The 21053-nt window shown below is 43.8% G+C and overlaps 1 protein-coding gene across 1 annotated transcript in view; it reads left to right on the top strand.

The window, feature by feature from the left end:
- The window catches only part of fer1l6 (fer-1 like family member 6), a 135023-nt gene that overhangs the window by 7148 nt on the left and 106822 nt on the right, over positions 1-21053 (top strand). Inside the window, exons 3-7 of the mRNA XM_033018878.1 lie at positions 7535-7655; positions 9778-9832; positions 9936-10067; positions 12317-12379; positions 14687-14765. Of these exons, the coding sequence (XP_032874769.1) occupies positions 7535-7655; positions 9778-9832; positions 9936-10067; positions 12317-12379; positions 14687-14765 (450 nt within the window). The remainder of the gene's footprint in view (positions 1-7534; positions 7656-9777; positions 9833-9935; positions 10068-12316; positions 12380-14686; positions 14766-21053) is intronic.

The raw sequence follows: 21053 nt of genomic DNA on the forward strand, positions 1-21053 counted from the left end.
AGTAGACAATCAATTTTTCAGCAGTCTCTTTGTCCCATGCCAATAATTGCAAGCCAATGTACGTTTCAATGCTCATACACCAAGCTGAGCTTCGTAGAAACAAAAGCAGCTGATTGAATAAAATGCCAGAGGTTCTAAAGTCCCACTGTTGTAACCTCTTGGGAAAGAGTTATAGGAAGAGAATAAGAAATAAAAGCCATGATTGGATGCAATAGCATACAAGTGGTTAAAACATGAAATGAAAGTAACCATGCAGGTACAGCAGGCAGTGAAGGAAGCGAATGGCGTGTTGGCCTTCATAACAAGTGGAGCTGAGTACTCCGTTTTTTGCAACAGAGTAATCCTACCCTCTTGGCCACAGAGGGCAATGTGGCATGATGAGAAATTATGATTGGGACTTCTTTGCGTGCAATGAATGGACTGGCCTTCTTCCGTGCACAGATCTGCCCAATGCACTCCACAGTGCAGTGCTGGAATCATACAATTGATTTCCTTCACCTAGTCTGGTGGAACAGTCTACTTCCTCAGAAGTTTCAGGAGATTTGGCAAGTCCCAGAAAACTTCGGCAGGCGCACGGTGGAAAGCATTCTAGTAGGTTGCATCATGGGCTAGTTCGGTTTTTTAAATGCCCAAGGATAAAGAAAGCTGCAGGAAGTGGTGGACATTGCCCGGTCCATCACAGATATTGATCTCCCCACCATTGAAGGGATCGATAAGTCAAGTCAAGTGAGTTTATTGTCATGTGTCCCTGTATAGGACAATGAAATTCTTGCTTTGCTTAAGCACACAGAAAATTGTAGGCATTTACTACAAAACAGATAAATGTGTCCATATACCATGATATAAATATATACACACATGAATAAATAAACTGATAAAGTGCAAATAGCAGAAAGTGGTTATTAATAATCAGAGTTTTGTCCGAGCCAGGTTTAATAGCCTGATGGCTGTGGGGAAGTAGCCATTCCTGAACCTGGTTGTTGCAGTCTTCAGGCTCCTGTACCTTCTACCTGAAGGTAGCAGGGAGATGAGTGTGTGGCCAGGATGGTGTGGGTCTTTGATGATACTGCCAGCCTTTTTGAGGCAGCGACTGCGATAAATCCCCTCGATGGAAGGAAGGTCAGAGCCGATGATGGACTGGGCAGTGTTTACTACTTTTTGTAGTCTTTTCCTCTCCAGGGCGCTCAAATTGCCGAACCAAGCCACGATGCAACCGGTCAGCATGCTCTCTACTGTGCACCTGTAGAAGTTAGAGAGAGTCTTCCTTGACAAACCGACTCTCCGTAATCTTCTCAGGAAGTAGAGGCGCTGATGAGCTTTTTTGATAATTGCGTTAGTGTTCTCGTACCAGGAAAGATCTTCAGAGATGTGCACGCCCAGGAATTTGAAGTCCTTGACCCTTTCAACCATCGACCCGTTGATATAAATGGGGCTGTGGGTCCCCCTCCTACTCCTTCCAAAGTCCACAATCAGTTCCTTGGTTTTGCTGGTGTTGAGGGCCAGGTTATTGCGCTGGCACCATATGGACAGTTGCTCAATCTCCCTTCTATATTCTGACTCATCCCCATCCGTGATACGCCCCACAACAGTGGTGTCGTCAGCGAACTTGATGATGGAGTTCGCACTGTGGTTGGCTACGCAGTCATGGGTATAGAGTGAGTACAGCAGGGGGCTGAGCACGCAGCCTTGAGGTGCTCCCGTACTGATTGTTATCGAGGCTGACACATTTCCACCAATACGAACAGACTGTGGTCTGTGGATGAGGAAGTCGAGGGATGCGCAGAGACCCAGTTCTGCGAGTTTGGTAACCAGTTTGGAGGGGATGATTGTGTTAAATGCCGAGCTGTAATCAATGAATAACAGCCTGACATATGAGTTTTTGTTGTCCAAGTGGTCCAGTGCGGAGTGGAGGGCCAGCGAGATCGCATCCACCGTTGATCTGTTGTGGCGGTAAGCGAACTGCAGTGGGTCCAGGTTTTTGTCGAGGTAGGAGTTGATTTGCTCCATGATCAGCCTCTCAAAGCACTTCATCACCACCGGCGTTAGTGCCACTGGTCGATAGTCATTGAGGCACGTCACCTTACTCTTCTTGGGCACTGGTATAATTGATGCCCTTTTAAAGCAGGTGGGGACCTCAGACCTCAGAAGTGAGAGGTTGAAAATGTCCGTAAAAACTCCCGCCAGTTGGTCCGCACAGGTTTTTAGAACACGACCGGGTATACCATCAGGACCAGGTGCTTTTCGGGGGTTCACCCCTCTGAAGGATTTCCTGACGTCGGCCTCTGTGACTGAGACTGAAATGCCATCACAGCGAATGGGGGATCGGGAAGGCACATCAGTATTCTCCCTGTCAAAGCGTGCGTAAAACGCATTGAGCTCGTCAGGGAGTGATGTTTCACCGACATTCGAGCTGCCTCCTGGTTTCGCCTTGTAGGAGGTGATTGCATTCAGGCCCCGCCACAGCTGCCGAACATCTGTCTCATCCTCCAGTTTGGAGCAGAAGTCCCTTTTGGCCTTTTTGATGGCCTTACCAAGGTCGTATCTGGACTTCATGTAGGCCACTGTATCATCGGACATGAATGCCCTGTGTCTGGACTTTAGAAGAGTGCGGATCTCAAAGTTCATCCAAGGTTTCTGATTGGGAAACACTCGGAAGGTTTTTGTAGGGATGCAGTCCTCCACACATTTCTTTATGAAGTCTGTAACGACTGTGGCGTATTCGTTCAAGTCCTTTGCCGAGTCCTTGAACATTGCCCAGTCTACAGACTCCAAACAGTCCTGGAGTTGTTCTTCTGCCCCCCCCCCCCCCCCCCCTCCCGACCAGCTCTGTACTGTCCTCATCTCTGGGGGTGCACTCTTCAATTGCTGCCCCAAGAAGGCAGCTAATATCATCAAACACTCACACCAGCGTGGCCATGCTCTCATCTTGCTGCTACCATGGGGATGTAGGCACAAGAACCCATGAACAATTACCTCCAGCTTCTTCCCATCAATCAACGGTCTCGTGAACCACACTGCGCAACTCTAACCACAATCCAACCTCGACAACAATCTACAATGGACTTTGTTTCGGTTGCTTTGCTTATTTTAGTTTGCACCATTATAGCCTGGTTACCCAGCATAACTAATAATTTATTGTATATTTATTTGTTGCATTGGTGTGGTTAATGTGTCTGTAAAGCTTCAGCAACTTGTTGCTATGGTCCTGATGCACAAGATAATTAAACCATCTTGACGTTTGAATCTTGATTCAATAGTCTCTAATGTTGGGGTGAGCGAGCCCCAAGAATTTGAGACACACTCTCACCTTGTTTAGCCGGCATGATGAAGCCATTTCATGGGCTGCGGCCACTGCCATGTGCAACTGTAGCTTGGAGCCACAGGTGAGAGCCAAGTGTCAGGTGGGGACTAATGGTGGATGAGGAGCTCGATAGGAGCTTGTCAAACATCTACCCGACCAGATGTACTACTCCTACCCAAGCACCCCATACACTCCAACATGTAGTGCAGTGGCTGCCTCACCAAAAGTCAGTCTGTCCCCTCTCTGTTTTTATTATTTTAAGTACGTTTTAAAAGTATCTTTAAATGTTTCTTGGTCTGGTTTATGTGGGGGGTGGGGGGAAATGGTGGAAACCTTTCTCAATCACTTACCTCGACGGAGATGCGATTTTTCTCTGTATCGCATCCTCGTCCCCCCCACTACAGCCTAACAACATGGAGTGGTGTGGCCGTTCCTGAAGACTGGCCTGGCATTTCAATCCGCAGGCGATGGACTGGAACATCAAAGGAGCCTGCGATCCTTTGCCGAGGATCGCCTGTGAAAGAGCTCTAACCGCGGGGCCTGTGGACTTTAATACCGTGAAGCCCGCGGTCTCCGGCAAGAAGAGGAGCTCCATGCCGCGGATTGTTCCATTTCATCCCGAAGTCGGAGCTTACATCATCCTGACGCAAGGGCTTCGGGCATCGGACCGTCGGCAGCAGCAACTGCGGAGGGTTCAACAGCCCCGACCACGGGTGAACAAAGGAGGGACAACTTTATTACCTTCCATCACAGTGAGGAATGTAGATTCCGCTGTGGTGGATGTTTATGTTACATTTTATTTTATGTTGCTGTGTGTATTATTGCTTTTCACTTAGTATGGCCGTATGGCAACTCAAATATCAATGTACCTTAATTGGTGAATGTAACAATAAATTCAAAACTTGAACTTGAAACTTTACTATAAATGCTTGTCAAATTTGGATTAGATATCTAATACTCAAGATCTGAAATGAAGTCATCAATAAAACTGGTTTACCAATTCATTGCTAACTTTTATCCAGTTTCCAGGAAACATAGTGACAACACACCATTGTCCCAACCCAAAAGATAAATAGCTTGTGAGTGATTATTTCATGCAAATCGTTCCTTGTGATTCAATTCTTTCAACAGCAAATAAATCAACAGCAGGAGAATTTAAATACAAAGCATACTGTAGCAAACTTGATATTCTTTACGCCATTGTCTTTTGTACCTTGATCCAGACATTGACATCTGTTCGATTATGGATATATTGTGCAACTGGCAGATGCTACTGTAAACTCTTACTAACTTCTGCTGATGCATCTCAGAAAGCATACTATTGGGTTACATCACAGTTTGGTTTGGGAACAGCTCTGCCCAAGACTACAAGAGATTGCAGAGTTGTAGATAAAGCCCAGTCTATCACACATATCAAATTTCCCATCAATGACTCTATCTATGCTCCATGTTATTTCAGACCACGACTGTCCCACCATGGTCATTCCTCCTTCTCCCTGCTCCCATGTGGCAGAAGGTACAGAAGCTTGACAGTGTGCACCACCAGACTCAGGACCAGCTTCTTCCCCTCTGTTATCAGGTTTCTGAACAGTTCTTCCATAAGCTAGGGTACTGTCCGATTCACCTCTACCCTATTGTGGACATTGGAGTTTGTTTATGAAACTGATGCACTACAATGCTGAGAACTATTTTCTGCACCATTTGTGCTATTTATTATACGGGTTTAACTTGATTGTATTTAGATATGGTATATCTGATGTGTTTGGATAGCATGCAAAACAAAACTCTTCACTGTGCCTTCGGAGATGTGACTATAATAAACTTAAACCAAAATGCCCAGGGCTGCCCTTGCTTCTCGTCAGAAGGTTGGCAGAGTGGTTTGCCCACAATGTAGGTGATCTCTATTGATATTGCTGGGATGTGGAATCTCCTTGCCTTTACACTAATGGAAGGCAATATGACTCTTTGAAGGTTTTTGTTGGTTGTAATTGGATGTATTTACTTTTTGGGATCTGGGTGTCACTGGGAGGGCCATCATCTATTGCCCATCCCTAATTCCCCCTGCGAGGTCATGGTGTGATATTAGCTTGAACTGCTCCTGTCCGTCTGGTGAAAGGTCTTGCATGGTGCTGTTGGGGTGGAGTTTCCAGGATCCTGACCCAGCAACAATGAAAGACTGACGTCCTTTTCTGACCTATACTTGATAATGGCCGCAGTCATTCTGTCAATTTTTAGAATTGCATAACAGGAAGATTCAAATACAGGGAGAATGTGAAAAGCAGTAAAATATGGCCGCACAACCTGAGCTGGGGCCAGCAAATTCCTGACATTCATACGAGTAGAAATTATTTTCCAATGCAATCAACACAACAGCAAACTTTGGAAATAATTTTGCTTTGCACAGTGTAATATTATTCTGAGTCATTATCACAGAGAGATATCAACTGAAGCAGACCCTTCAGCTCATTAAGTTCGAACTAACTGTCAATCACCCATTTATGTAAATTAATTTTACATTATTCCCACTGTTTTTATTCCCCCTACATTTTCATCAACCACCATCAGATTCTCCCACTCAGCTACAATTTGCAGTTTCTAATTAACCTCCAAGCTCATCAATCTTTGTGATGTGGGAGGAAGGTGAAGATCCCTAAGGAAACAGGGAGAACATGCAAACACCACACAAACAGCACCTGTGGTCAGGATTTAACCCAAGTTTCTGCAAGCAGCTCTACTGGCTGTGCTACTTTGCGACCCATAGTTGGTCATTAAAAATTGCGAGTTAACACTAAGTTTATATTTTCAATTTTGCAAAAGAATAAAATTAACAACTCAGGCAGCATCTGTGGAGAGAGAAACAATTAATATAGCAGGTCTGAGACCCTGTGTTAGAACGCATTCATTACTCACATTTACATGAGTTGATTGGATGGTGGCATCAGAATTGATCATAATATGATCGATTGATTGAAAGATACAACATGGAAACAGACTCTTCAGCCCAACATGTCCATGGCGATCATCTATCCCCTGGTTCTATGTTATCCCACTTTCACAACTATTCCCTACACATCAGGGGCAATTTACAGAGGCCAAAAAACCTACTTACCCACACGTCTTTGGGACATGGGAGGAAACTGGAGCACCCAGAGGAAACCCACGCTGTCATAGGGAGACTGTTCAAACTCCACACAGAAGCACAGAAGTACCAGCTGCACTACTTTGCCTATTACTAGCTGAGAGTGGGAGTGTGTCAGATGTTGTTGGTTCATTATAGGGAGAATTTCTATATGATTTGAAGTGAAATATGATTTATAGCGCAAAACCAATGCCTATAATTTGGCATTTCCTTTTATGGGGGACATGAGTTTTTGGCTACTGGTAAATAGAGAAATTCAATCTAGGATAATCTTTTGAAGTTGGGAATAATAAATGGTAGCTGAGTACTTGAACTATATAATACTTACCTCAGAAAACTTAGTGGTACAAAAGGCCATAGAAACAGCAACACCACAGATTCATAGACTCAGCTTGTACTCGCTAGAATTTAGAAGATTGAGGGGGGATCTTATAGAAACTTACAAAATTCTTAAGGGGTTGGACAGGCTAGATGCAGGAAGATTGTACCCGATATTGGGGAAGTCCAGAATAAGGGGTCACAGTTTAAGGATAAGGGGGAAATCTTTTAGGACCGAGATGAGAATTTTTTTTTTCACACAGAGAGCGGTGAATCTCTGGAACTCTCTGCCACAGAAGGTAGTTGAGGCCAGTTAATTGGCTATATTTAAGAGGGAGTTAGATGTTGCCCTTGTGGCTAAAGGGATTAGGGGGTATGGAGAGAAGGCAGGTACAGGATTTTATCATTTAAAAATAAATTGGATAGGTATATGGACGGGAAAGGAATGGAGGGTTATGGTCTGAGTGCAGGTAGATGGGACGGGGAGAATAAGTGTTCGGCACGGACTAGAAGGGCCAAGTTGGCCTGTTTCCGTGCTGTAATTGTTATATATGGTTATATTATATATGGATACCGAGTTGGATGATCAGCCATGATATTGAATGGCGGTGCAGGCTCGAAGGGCCGAATGGCCTACTCCTGCACCTATTTTCTATGTTTCTATGTTTCTATGATTCTCCAGCATGAGTTAATCATTTCCCTGCGTCTCTCAAATAATAAATTAAGAATTTTTGAAACCACTAGTTATCAGTTCTTTCACTATGATTGCTTCCCAGATGAACAAGATGACTTTGACACCCAGTCGTACAGCCCAGAAGTCGCTGGTGCAGATGCTTATGGAGCCAGTACTGACATTCTATCCAACAGTTTCTCCAGTAATATTTCCCACAGGAAAAGGTGCGTGATTCCCGTCGGACTATAAGAGCACATCGGATAAATTTTCCATTCACATTTCAGAAACCGCATTACTTGTGGCTGAATCTGTGGCTGAAATGAATGTTAGTATTCATTTAATTCAGAGATCAGTTAGCAGGCACGGTAAGATTGGCTACTTACCTCAATGACATCACCTGTCCATTACCCAGCTCACATGGGTAGTGAAACTCACAACATTCCTTTAATACCTCTCTACTTGCCTATTGCAACATCATAATATTTAGACTCCCAGCATCTACTATGCATTAACCTGAACATCCAAATACCTGTTACTTGTAATCCCATTTGCACCAAATCCTTTTTAGCCACTCCTGAGATTAACACCCTCTGTTGTCTCTTAATATGACAATGCCTGGATTTAAAAATTCCCACATTTATTTTCATATTCCTCAACAGACTCGACTCCCTCCATGGAATCGACTCTCCTTGCATTGACTTAACTGTACCTTTGTGGACTTAACTTTCATTGCATTGACTTGATTCTTCCTCCTCGGACATAACTTGCCCTCCATGGACGTGACTCTTTCTGCAGAGACTTGACTCTCCTTCCAAGTTCTTAATGGGCCTGTCCCACTGAGGCGATTTTTCAGCGGACTGCTGGCGACTGTCAAGTTGCCGGCAGTCGCCTGAAACACCGGGAACTGGAACTGCGACTGGCAGACTGGAACACACACACACACACACACATCGCAAAGGCGGGGACCAGGACAAGTGGGGGAGCTCTGTCTAAAAAATTCCCACGGTGCAAAGCCAAGGTGATACAGACACACACCACGATGAACAGGAAGGTTGGCGCTGTAATTAAGACGGCTAACACAGTGTATGGTAAGTCCTTTAAAAAAGAGAGGGGGGGGGGGGGGAGATGGGGGAGAAGGGGGGAAGACAACTTTTAAGAAGCCAGACAATTTTTAATAAGCCAGAGATACACAGCTGTGAAGTTCGGCGGACATTTAACATTACCGGTCGGTTCTCATTGCTCTGAAAACTACTGCTTTTGTTTTTATTCCCCAATGAGCCAACGAAAATGGCAAAGGCGATTAACTAAAACTACCTCGAACACCTCGACTACCCATAACTACATGGCGACCCCACTACAACTGCACCAACGACTACAGGATCATCGATTATCCCCATGGCGACCAGTTTTTGGTCACAGAAACATTTTCAACATGTTGAAAAATTTGCGGCAAACATACTGAGGCCGCGACTAGTTCCCAGAATGCGGGAACTCATCGCAACCATGAAGGAGACTCACCAGAGACCACCAGTGACCATGTGGCGACCATGTGGCAAGCGCAGAATCTCCTGCACTCGCCCAAAATGTCACCTTTCTACACCATTTTCCAGTCCAAGCGCTCTCCAAATCACTGTCCCCCTCTCAATCTGGCCTCCTTTTCCTTGCTCAATTAAATTTCTCCACATCGACAGCCAAGTCTACAGTTATCTACCCCAAAGCTCTAAACTATCCACGTCCCTACCACAGATTTAAGGTACTCCTGAAATCCTGCCTTTTGATCAACCTTTTGGCTTCCTCTGCTAATATCTCCAAATAAAATCAGAAATAAATATTCGGCAGATCAGGCAGCATCTGAGGAGAGGGAAACCAAATTAATGTTTCAGGTCATCTGGTGAAAAGTTTGAAAACATTTTTGCTGATATCAAACCAAACAGACTGTTAAGCTAAGGTACACAAAAAATCTGGAGAAACTCAGCGGGTGCAGCAGCATCTATGGAGCGAAGGGAAAAGGCAACGTTTCGGGCCGAAACCCTTCTTCAGACTGATCGGGGGTGGGGGGAGCGGGGAGAAGAAAGGAAAAAGGAGGAGGAGCTCGAAGGCTGGGGGATGGGAGGAGACAGACAGCAGGAGGGCTGAGGAAGGGGAGGAGACAGCAAGGACTAACAAAATTGGAAGAATTCAATGTTCAATTATTAAGACTATTAAGCTATTTTCTTCCCAGTAATTATTATTTTATCATTTAAGAGGACAGGTGTTGAGTATTGAGTTCACTAACTAATTTAATTTATGAAATTCTAAACCATAAATATGGATGAATTACACATCTTTAACAACTTTGTTGTACAGATCAAAACCACTGTCCAAAATACAATCAACTGAAAGCAGGTCTCAACACTATCAGGTAAGCATATTTACTGTAAAGGTATTTGGTCAATCAACTAATATCTGTGACATATGACTTAAAAACTATTCTCCAGAGAATTGTTGTTTCACGTGTCTGACAGATTGCCATTACAATCACTGAGGGACGCCAGTTAGCTGGGGAAAATATCGACCCTATGGTGATAATTGAAATTGGTGATGAGAAAAAACAAACAACAGTGAAAGAAGGAACAAATTTCCCTTTTTACAATGAGGTAAATGCAGCAAATCTCTTGTGTCATTCATGGGTGGTGGTTCGGCATGCTGATGTTTTGATGTTAGTTTTGAAAAGGTCAAATGAATTCCAAAAGTAAGTTGGATATTCGGAAAAATGTCATTCTGAATGTGCATGTTCTGGCGAGCTGGTTGTCTAACTGTTGGTACCAGCGGGAGGGTGAAACAAGCAGTCAGCTGGACACAGGGCTGCACAGTAGCAGCCTGATGAGTATTTGTTAGGGGCCTGACACTGTAGGTGAGGATAGAAACATAGAAACATAGAAAATAGGTGCATGAGTAGGCCATTCGGCCCTTCGAGCCTGCACCGCCATTCAATATGATCATGGCTGATCATCCAACTCAGTATCCTGTACCTGCCTTCTCTCCATACCCCCTGATCCCTTTAGCCACAAGGGCCACATCTAACTCCCTCTTAAATATAGCCAATGAACTGGCCTCAACTACCTTCTGTGGCAGAGAATTCCACAGATTCACCACTCTCAGTGTGAAAAATGTTTTTCTCATCTCGGTCCTAAAAGATTTCCCCCTTATCCTTAAACTGTGACTCCTTGTTCTGGACTTCCCAAACATCGGGAACAATCTTCCTGCATCTAGCCTGTCCAACCCCTTAAGAATTTTGTAAGTTTCTATAAGATCCCCCCTCAATCTTCTAAATTCTAGCGAGTACAAGCCGAGTCTATCCAGTCTTTCTTCATATGAAAGTCCTGCCATCCCAGGAATCAGTCTGGTGAACCTTTTCTGTACTCCCACTATGGCAAGAATGTCTTTCCTCAGATTAGGAGACCAAAACTGTACACAATACTCCAGATGTGGTCTCACACCTGGAATCAGGATATGAGCCAGAGAGGCAGAAGTCTGTGCTAGGTTTGCGCAGTTCGGAGGAAACCGCGGGCCTAAGGGTGTCAGGAGAGTTTGTTGAGCCACAGGCTAACAGTTGGCAGAGTGTGTGTAGCTTTAAGCACATCTAGCTATGTTCAAAATGAATTTGCATTTAACGTCACTGTATCTCAAATTAAATTGAGCCACTGGCCAGCAATCCAGTTCAGGCAGCTGCTTGAGCCTAGCCTGAGGATCCCAGACAAAATGGCAATGGCACTATGTCCTTGCACATTATTTTCATTTCACTGCCACCCAGTTTGCACCATATGGGGAGACCTGGAAGTTCAAGCCATAAATCCTCTGACATCTCTAATTAAGAATCCTAAACATGCTGCATCAATCTGAGGGCTCTCAGGCAATTTGCTCAGAATGGAAGACATTGGATTTTCTCTGGAGCAGTTGTGCATGTTGACTCATTCCCTGACTGTGGGGAATTGGCAGTGGAAAATAGGACTTCTCCCATCGGGATGGAGAAAGGATATTGCCGAGGAACCTCTGGAAAATCCTGCTCCTCACAGCTACCGACTAATACTGCAAAGGATGCGGGCTATCCATCAGACCCACATTGGGACACCCAACATCCCATGTTCTTTGCCACGAATAAGGTATAGAAGGGTCAGAAGAAAATCATTCTCAAACAAATTATGGCTGAAATTAGTTTCATTTTAAGGAAAAAGACTACAATCACATAGATCATTCCAAATAGAAATTAGCTACATTTGGACACGTGTAAATTGCAGATTTGTTTGCTGTTTCAGTCATTGTTGATTTAACCTTTTAGAATACAAAGTAAAATTTATCCCGTGCACTTTTAAGTGATGTTGTTTCCATGGATTGCCATTTCCAAGGATTGACAACAGAGTGAAATGTGCCATCACTTTCATTACATTACAAATGTTTCTGCATCTTGTTAGAAGTGTACATTTTTATGAAAAGGAAGGTTCAAACCTAAGAGTGTAATGCCCCTGTCCCACTTAGGAAACATGAACGGAAACCTCTGGAGACGTTGCGCCCCACCCAAGGTTTCTGTGCGGTTCACGGTGGTTTTTGTCAGTCTCCCTACCTGCTTCCACTACCTGCAACCTCCGGCAACCACCTGCAACCTCTGGGAACCGCACGGAAACCTTGGGTGGGGCGCAAAGTCTCCAGAGGTTTCCGTTCAGGTTTCCTAAGTGGGATAGGGGTATAAATTCCTTAAATTAAGTTCATTGAAGCTCCTTCCTCTGATGCTTGATGTGTTATTATTATTGATTAATACCCAGCAACACTTGTGATTCTTCTGTCTCTGTGTTGCTATGGACTGTTCAGTAGACCTTTGTAAACCTTATTTTTTATTCTTTTGTTGCAGTACTTTGTCTTTGATTACATTGGTCCAGCAGAGATACTGTTTGACAGAATCATTACATTTTCGGTGAGAATTCATATTCTTCAACACAATTTTTAATTGCATTTTAAAGATGATTAAATTAAATTTTCATTAACATTTAATGAATGTTAATAATGAATATCATTAACATTTTGGAAAAGGTTGATCATTCAAAAGTAGAAATGTGCTCATTGTAATTAAACGGAGTAAAAGATATGGTAGCAAGGTTCACATTTTTATACACACACCCTATTATTATCTCTATTGAAGCCAATTAATATTTAAAAGCCAACTGCCAATTCAAATCATCAGCATGCCAAACTGGTCAAAAACACAGTATATCATGCAGGTGAAAAGACCAATGTATAATAAAAAACCTTTAAAAAGATGTGTGAATATTATGCTATTTGTTATATATGTGAGTGATCTTGATGCAAATGTAGGCAAAAGTAAGCTTACAGTTGGGAAGAAAATTGGTGGTGTTGTCACACGCACTAACCCCCCCCACCCCTGATATTATATTAATATTATTCATTCACTCCTTTTACCCCATCCCCCACCCTATCCACTCACCCATAGCCCCCAATTGCACAGGGGTGGCTAGAGAGGGAGAGGGAGGGGGGTAGAGAGAGAGGGCAGAGAGAGAGTGGGCAGAGACAGAGAGAGGGCAGAGACAGAGAGAGGGCAGAGACAGGGAGGGGTCAGAGGCAGCGAGAGGGGGGCGGGCCGGGGGGGGGGAGGGTGACATCACTCGAAGTGCGTGGAAGATTCTGTGTGTGAGATAGTTCGGAGCAGACCCATTGTGACGTCATCAGCGAAAGTCGATCGTTTTAAATTCAAAGTCTTTTGACGATTTTCAACTTTAATCTGTAAAAAGTCAAGAAATAAAGCATGAAATGTTCAGATAAGGTGATCGGCCTCGACGGAAAAAATGTCAACCGGAATATGTAAGAATGATATCGTTACCACGTAGTTTTTTAGCGAAGATGTAAAGACACACATATATACACAACATATACACAGGCACAAGATCAGAATTTAAATAAGTATAATAATATGATATATAATGATCATTGGGATGCCAGGAAGTTAATAAAGGATGTGATTGCACTGGAGGGCAGATTCGCCAATGTGTTTCTTGAGATGGATCATTTCAGACATGAGGCTGGATAGGCTGGGTCTGTTTCCTAAGGAGCGGAGGAGGCTAAAGGGAGACATGATTGAAGCATATAAAAGTAAGAGCGCATCGGTAGTGTAGGTAACAGGAAACATTTCCCTTAGCGGTTGTGTCTACTATGGATGCTATATGTTTAAGGTAAGAGGTAGACTATTTAGACAGAACAGGAGGAACAATATTTTCAGCTCGAATGAAGGTTTGAATCTGCAATGCATTGCCTAAGGGGGTGGTGAAGGCAGGGGGTCTCACAACAACACCTTTAACACATGGCATAGGTAAGTGCTAGAAAACACTTTCTAGGGGCTAACAGAATCAAGGGATATGAGAAGGAGGCAGGCATGGGTTACTGATTGTGGATGATCTGCCATGGCAGTGCAGGCACGAAGGGCCAAATGGTCTCCTCCTGCACCTATTTTCTATGTCTATGTCTGTCTAAAACAGATTAGTATCGATAGGCACTTGATAGCTGTCATGGGCGTAGGGGGCTGATAGGCTGTTTCCTTGCTGTATGACTCAAACACACTATATTATGACCAACACAAAGCTCTCTTTAAAAGATCTATAAGTCGTTCTAGTGCTCTAGATCGGAACACTGTGGTGGGGATTAGTAGAGGTATTTTGGACACCTCCTTGGCCAACATGATGTCAAGATGCTCAGGCCAAGAATGACAGATTTTTGTTGCAATTAGCTAATAACTTTGCTTCAAGTGTTGTTCTTTTGGAGTTGCTGGTTCTTCAGGATGTGATCAAGTGCTTGATTGATTCTTATCAGCATACATCCATTTTTGAGCTGAATGTTACATTTTTCTCACTGCAAACTCTCTCAAGGTTAAGTTTACTTGGCACAAACCTATGATTTAGGTAGAAATGTTTTGGTTTCCTGGTCTAGATTATGACAGAAACTATTTCTGACAGAAACCAGCCTGAAGAAGGGTCTCGATTGGAAACTTTACGCATTCCTTCTCTCCAGAGATGCTGCCTGTCCCACTGAGTTACTCCAGCATTTTGTATCTACCCCTGGTATAAACCAACATCTGCATTTCCCTTTAATTATATTATTACTTACAGGCGAGTTTGTCCTGTTTTTATCTTAATATTCATTAGAAAATGTGGAGATTTTCAGTGAACGTTTGCACCCATTTACTATTGCTCTCAACACTGGTGCAATCCTGCAGGTCAGGCATTCCAAATTGATCGGAGGAACGCTGATTGGAGCTTTTAAACTGGATGTCGGAACAGTTTACAATGAACCAGGTAGGTACAATGGCTATTTGCTCATCATAAAATACAAGGTGTCTGGTGGTTTGCCTCTGAGCACCTGAATGCCATAAAATGTTGGTAACATGGATGCATAGCACCACACACCTGGAGTAAATTTGGGTTAGTTCCAGTACTGAGATCATGTTTGGCCCATCTGATGTTTCAAAGTCTACTCTGTGGTTTGAGATCCAGGAGAATGTATTACTGTATAAACATTCAGTATTAATGTTTCTAACTTTCTCCATAATGTATTTAATTATTTCTTCAGAATTTTGAAGTAGAGTATTTAAAATTAGAAACAATAAAATAGAGAATTTTAAATGTTATAAATTAGTTATAATTAAATGTAAGTTTCTTGCAATTCTTGGCTTTCTTTAAAAAAAAAACCTTTTTCTTGGCATTTTACCTCAAATATTGTAATCAAAGTTCACCATATACTTTCACCCACTGTCTCACCTTTCTGCATTTTCAAACTCTTTGATTTCTTCGAAGATGTTGGTTTCTATGTTGCTATGGAATAATTTGTCTCCTGTGTCGATGCAATGCAGCTTGAAGCCTTAATTCCATGGTTGGATTCACTTCATTAGGCTAGGATTTGTTGAAGAAACAGTAAACTCGGCAATATCTTTTGGATTACCTGGTGGAATTTATGATGAAAAATACAATTCCATTAATCTACATTTATTCACATAATGTGGTTTAACCTGCTGTGAATTTAGTCTTTGCTATTGTGGTTACATAGGCAAACATGCAACAATTAGATGAAAGAACATATTTTCCTCAATATTACTACTTGAAATTAGCATGATAAATGAAGTAAAGTGACCAGTGCGTGAATGAAGCTCCAACTAGTTGTATCTCCACTTTGACTCTTGCAAATCTAATATTGTAGGAAGGATGTCAACAAAATAGAGAGAGTACAGAGACGATTTACTAGAATGTTGCCTGGGTTTCAACAACTAAGTTACAGAGAAAGGTTGAACAAGTTAGGTCGTTATTCTCTGGAGCGCAGAAGGTTAAGGGGGGACTTGATAGAGGTCTTTGAAATGATGAGAAGGATAGACAGAGTTGACATGGATAAGCTTTTCCCATTGAGAGTAGGGACGATTCAAACAAGAGGACATTGATTGAATTGATTGATTGAATACCTTTATTGTCATTCAGACCTTACGGTCTGAACGAAATTTCGTGCCTGCAGTCATACATACAATCATACAATAATAAACAACAATAAACACAAATTAACACCACCACAGTGTATCCTCCAAGCACCTCCTCACTGTGGTGGAGGCAAAAATCTTAGGGTTACTGTCTCTTCCCTCCTCTTCTCCCTCTGCGCTGAGGCGATTCCCCACCGGGCGATGGCACAACAGTCCCGCGGCTCACCGAACCCCGCAAACGGGCCGGTTCAAACACCGCGGCCCGGGGGTGGTCGAAGCTGCCGCCCTCCAGTCCAGCACACGCAGCCGCTGGCCCGCGGCTGAACCCCGGACTCAGGTCACCGCCTCAGAACGCCGTCCCAGCCACCGGAGCACCGTTCCAGCCCCGAGCCGGATCGCCCTCCCGTGAGTACCGTTCTCCCTCGGGCTGGGCCACTCCGACGGGAGTGCCGTTCTCCCTCGGGCTGGGCCACTCCGACGGGAGTGCCGTTCCACCCTCGGGCTGGGCCACTCCGACGGGAGTGCCGTTCCACCCTCGGGCTGGGCCACTCCGACGGGAGTGCCGTTCCACCCTCGGGCTGGGCCACTCCGACGGGAGTGCCGTTCCTCCCTCGGGCTGGGCCACTCCGACAGGCCACAGCCCCTCACGGGAAACATGACTTGGGAATTAAGGGACAGAAGTTTAGGGGTAACATGAGGGGGAACTTATTTACTCAGAGAGTGGTAGCTGTGTTGAATGAGCTTCCAGTGGAAGTGGTGGAGGCAGGTTCGATTTTATCATTTAAAAATAAATTGGATAGGACGGGAAAGGAATGGAGGGTTATGGTCTGAGTGCAGGTAGATGGGACTAGGTGAGAGTAAGTGTTCGACACGGACTTGAAGGGCCGAGGGCCTGTTTTCCGTGCTGTAATTGTTATATGGTTATATGGTTATTGTGTCCTCTTTCCAGGGGCAAAGCATACCCATGAATGGTAGGGAAAAAGGGCCTTGTCTAATCGGTTTCTCTGTCATTCTGGGACAGGTGTGAGAGTGATAGTAATATAAATAATGACTATTCAGTGATTTGTAAGTCCTGTGTCGGCCAGTGTCTTTTAGAGGATAATTTCTTTGTTTAAATGCCCATTGGCTCAGTCAGATCTTTTAACAGGATTTAAAAAGCTAATATTTGGGGTTCTTCTGGCCCTTAATCTTCTTCTCTTCTTCTGTCTAGTGGCCAAGGTGTCCATCTTGCCACTGTTTAGGTTTGCTTCCTAATAAGAGTAAGCATCTTCCTTAATGGTACCCAGATTCATCAAGTCTCAGCCTAGAAAATGAGCAGGGGCTCACGTGATGGCTGAAACTCCTGGCCAATGATGTATTGATAATGATAAGGCCAACAGAAGGTGTTATCTCAATAATATTTAAAATATATCACACAGAAATAAGCTCTTTAGCCCACAGTCTGCCGACCATGGAATACATGATTACACAATAGTTATTTATTCGCACATTTCCATCAAACTTTCTTAGATTTTACGACACACTTATATACTGGGACAATTTACAGTGACCATTTAACCTGCCACCTATGTGGTTTTGGGATGTGGGAGGAAATTCATGTGATCACAGGGGGAAGGTCTCACAGAACCAGAGTGGAAGCCAGACAAATCTGAGGAACAGTCTGAGAAAATAAGAAACAAGTCATTCCTTGATCTTGGGAAATTAAAAAAAATGACTAAGAAATGTCACTTATCAATTAACAACTTACGATAAGCACATTGTCATTCATGTTAGTCAGGAAATGGTGTTAGGTAAACTGTTGGGACAGAAGGCAGATAAATCCCCAGGACCTGATGGTCTGCATCGCAGAGTACTCAAGGAGATGGCCCTAGAAATTATGGAAGGATTGGTGATCATTTTCCAATGTTCTCTCGACTCTGGATCAGTTCATTTGGACTGGAGGGGAGCCAATGTATCTCCACTTTTTAAAAGTGGAGGGAGAGAGAAAAGAAGGAATTATAGACCAGTTAGCCTTACATCGGTAGTGGGGAAGCTGCTGCAGTCAATAGACAAATAGGTGCAGGAGTAGGCCATTTGGCCCTTCGAGCCAGCACCGGCATTCAATATGATCATGACTGATCATCCACAATCAGTACCCCGTTCCTGCCTTCTCCCCAGATCTTGTTGTACTTCCCCTTTCCTCAACATGACATCATTCAGATAATAATGTGCCTTCCTATTTTTGCCACCAAAGTGGATAACCTCACATTTATCCACATTAAACTGCACCTGCCATGCATCTGCCCTCTCACCCAACCTGTCCAAGTTACACTGCATCGTCATAGCACCCTCCTCACATTTCACACTGCCACCTAGCTTTGTGTCATCTGCAAATTTGCTAGTGTTACTTTTAATCCCTTCATCTACATCCTTAATGTATATTGTAAACAGCTGCAGTCCCAGCACAGAGTCTTGCGGTGCCCAACTAGTCACTGCCTGCCATTCTGAAAGGGACCCGTTTATCCCTACTCTTTGTTTCCTGTCTGCCAACCAATTTTCTATCCATGTCAGTTGATTATTAAAGATGTTATAGCAGTGCATTTGGAAAGCAGTGACAGGATCGGTCAAAGTCAGCACGGATTTATGAAGGGGAAATCATGCTTGACTAATCTTATGGAATTTTTTGAGGATGTAACAAGTGGAATGGATAAGGGAGAGCAAGTAGATGTGGTGTATCTGGACTTTCAAAAAGCGTTTAACAAGGTTTCACACAAGGGATTAGTGTGCAAAATTAGAGCCCATAGTATGGGGGGTAGGGTATTGATATGGATGGAGAACTGGTTGGCAGACAGGAAGCAAAGAGTAGGAATTAACGGGTTCTTTTCAGAATGGCAGGCAGTGACTAATGGGGTGCCGCAAGGCTCGGTGTTGGGACACCAGTTGTTTACAATATATATTAACGATTTAGACAGTAGACAATTGGTGCAGGAGTAGGCCATTCGGCCCTTCGAGCCAGCACCGACATTCAATGTGATCATGGCTGATCATCCACAATTAGTAGCCCGTTCCTGTCTTCTCCCCATATCCCTTAACTCTGCTATCCACTAAGAGCTCTATCTAACTCTCTCTTGAAAGCCTCCAGAGAACCAGCCTCCACCGCCCTCTGAGGCAGAGAATTCCACAGACTCACAACTCTCTGTGTGAAAAAGCTTTTCCTCACCTCCATTCTAAATAGCTTACCATTTATTTTTAAACTATGGCCCCTTGTTCTGGACTCCCCCAACATTCTGTACATGTTTCCTGCCTCTAGCATGTCCAAACACTTAATAATCTTATATGTTTCAATAAGATCCCCTCCCATCCTTCAAAATTCCAGAGTATACAAGCCCAGCCGTTCCAATCAATCAGCATATGGCAGTCCCGCCATCCCGGGAATTAACCTCGTGAACCTTCACTGCATTCCCTCAATAGCAAGAGTGTCCTTCCTCAAGTTTGGAGACTGCACACAATACTCCAGGTGTGGTCTCACTAGGGCCCTGTACAACTGCAGGAGGACCTCTTTGTTCCTATACTCAACTCCTCTTGTTATGAAGGCCAACATGCCATTCTCTTTCTTCACTGCCTGCTGTACCAGCATGCTTACTTTCAGTGACTGATGAACAAGGATCCCCCGATCCCATTGTACTTCCCTTTTTCCCAACTTGACACCATTTAGATAATAATCTGCCTTCCTGTTTTTGCCACCAAAGTGGATAACCTCACGTTATCCACATTAAACTGCATCTGCCATGCATCTGCCCATTCAACCAACCTGTCCAAGTCACCCTGCATCCGCATAGCATTCTCCTCACAGTTCACACTGCCACCCAGCTTTGTGTTATCTGCAAATTTGCTAATGTTACTTTTAATCCCTTCATCCAAATCATTAATATATATTGTAAATAGCTGCGGTCCCAGCACCGAGCCTTGCAGTAGCCCACTAGCCACTGCCTGCTATTCTGAAAGGGACCCGTTAATTCCTAGCCTTTGTTTCCTGTCTGCCAAACAATTTTCTATCCATGTCAGCACCCTACTCCCAATACAATGTGCTCTAATTTTGCCCAATAATCTCCTATGTGGGACCTTATCAAATGCTTTCTGAAAGTGCAGGTACACTACATCCACTGGCTTCTCATTGTCCAATATCCTGGTTACATCCTCAATAAATGGCAGAAGATTAATCAAGCATGATTTGCCCTTCGTAAATCCATGCTGACCCGGACCGATCCTGCTACTGCTATCCAAATGTGCCGCTATTTCATCTTTTATTATTGAGTCCAGCAACTTCCCCACCACCGATGTCAGGCTAACTGGTCTATAATTCCCCATTTTCTTTCTGCCGCCCTTCTTAAAAAGTGGGATAACATTAGCTACCCTCCAATCCACAGGAACTGATCCTGAATCTACAGAACATTGGAAAATTATCACCAATGCGTCCACGATTTCTGGAGTCACTTCCTTAAGTACCCTAGGATGCAGACCATCTGGCATCTGGGGATTTATCAGTCCCATCAGTCCATCCGACACCATTTCCTGCCTAATGTGAATCCCCTTCAGTTCCTCTGCCACCCTAGATCCTCTGGCCACTAGTACATCAGGGAGATGGTTTGTGTCCTCCTTAGTGAAGACAGATCCAAAGTACCTGTTCAACTCATCTGCCAATTCCTCATTCCCCATAATAAATTCACCCTTTTCAGTCTTCAAGGGTCCAACTTTGGCCTTAACTAGTTTTTTCCTCTTCACATACCTAAAGAAGCTTTCACTATCCTGCTTTATATTCTTGGCTAGCTTACCCTTGTAACTCATCTTTTCTCCCCGTATTGCCTTTATAGTTATCTGCTGTTGCTCTTTAAAAGTTACCCAATCCTCTTGCTTCCTGCTCATCATTGCTATGTTATATTTCTTCTCTATTATTTTTATACTCTCCCTGATGTCCCTTGTCAGCCACGGTCGCCCCTTACTCCTCTTGGAATCTTTCTTCCTCTTTGGAATTAACTGATCCTGCACCTTCTGTATTATTCCCAGAAATACCTGCCATTGTTGTTCCACTGTCATCCCTGCTAGTGTATCTTTCCAGTCAACTTTGGCCAGCTCCTCCCTCATG

This window comes from Amblyraja radiata, chromosome 4 (genome assembly GCF_010909765.2).
Source record: "Amblyraja radiata isolate CabotCenter1 chromosome 4, sAmbRad1.1.pri, whole genome shotgun sequence".
Taxonomy (NCBI): Eukaryota; Metazoa; Chordata; class Chondrichthyes; order Rajiformes; family Rajidae; genus Amblyraja; species Amblyraja radiata.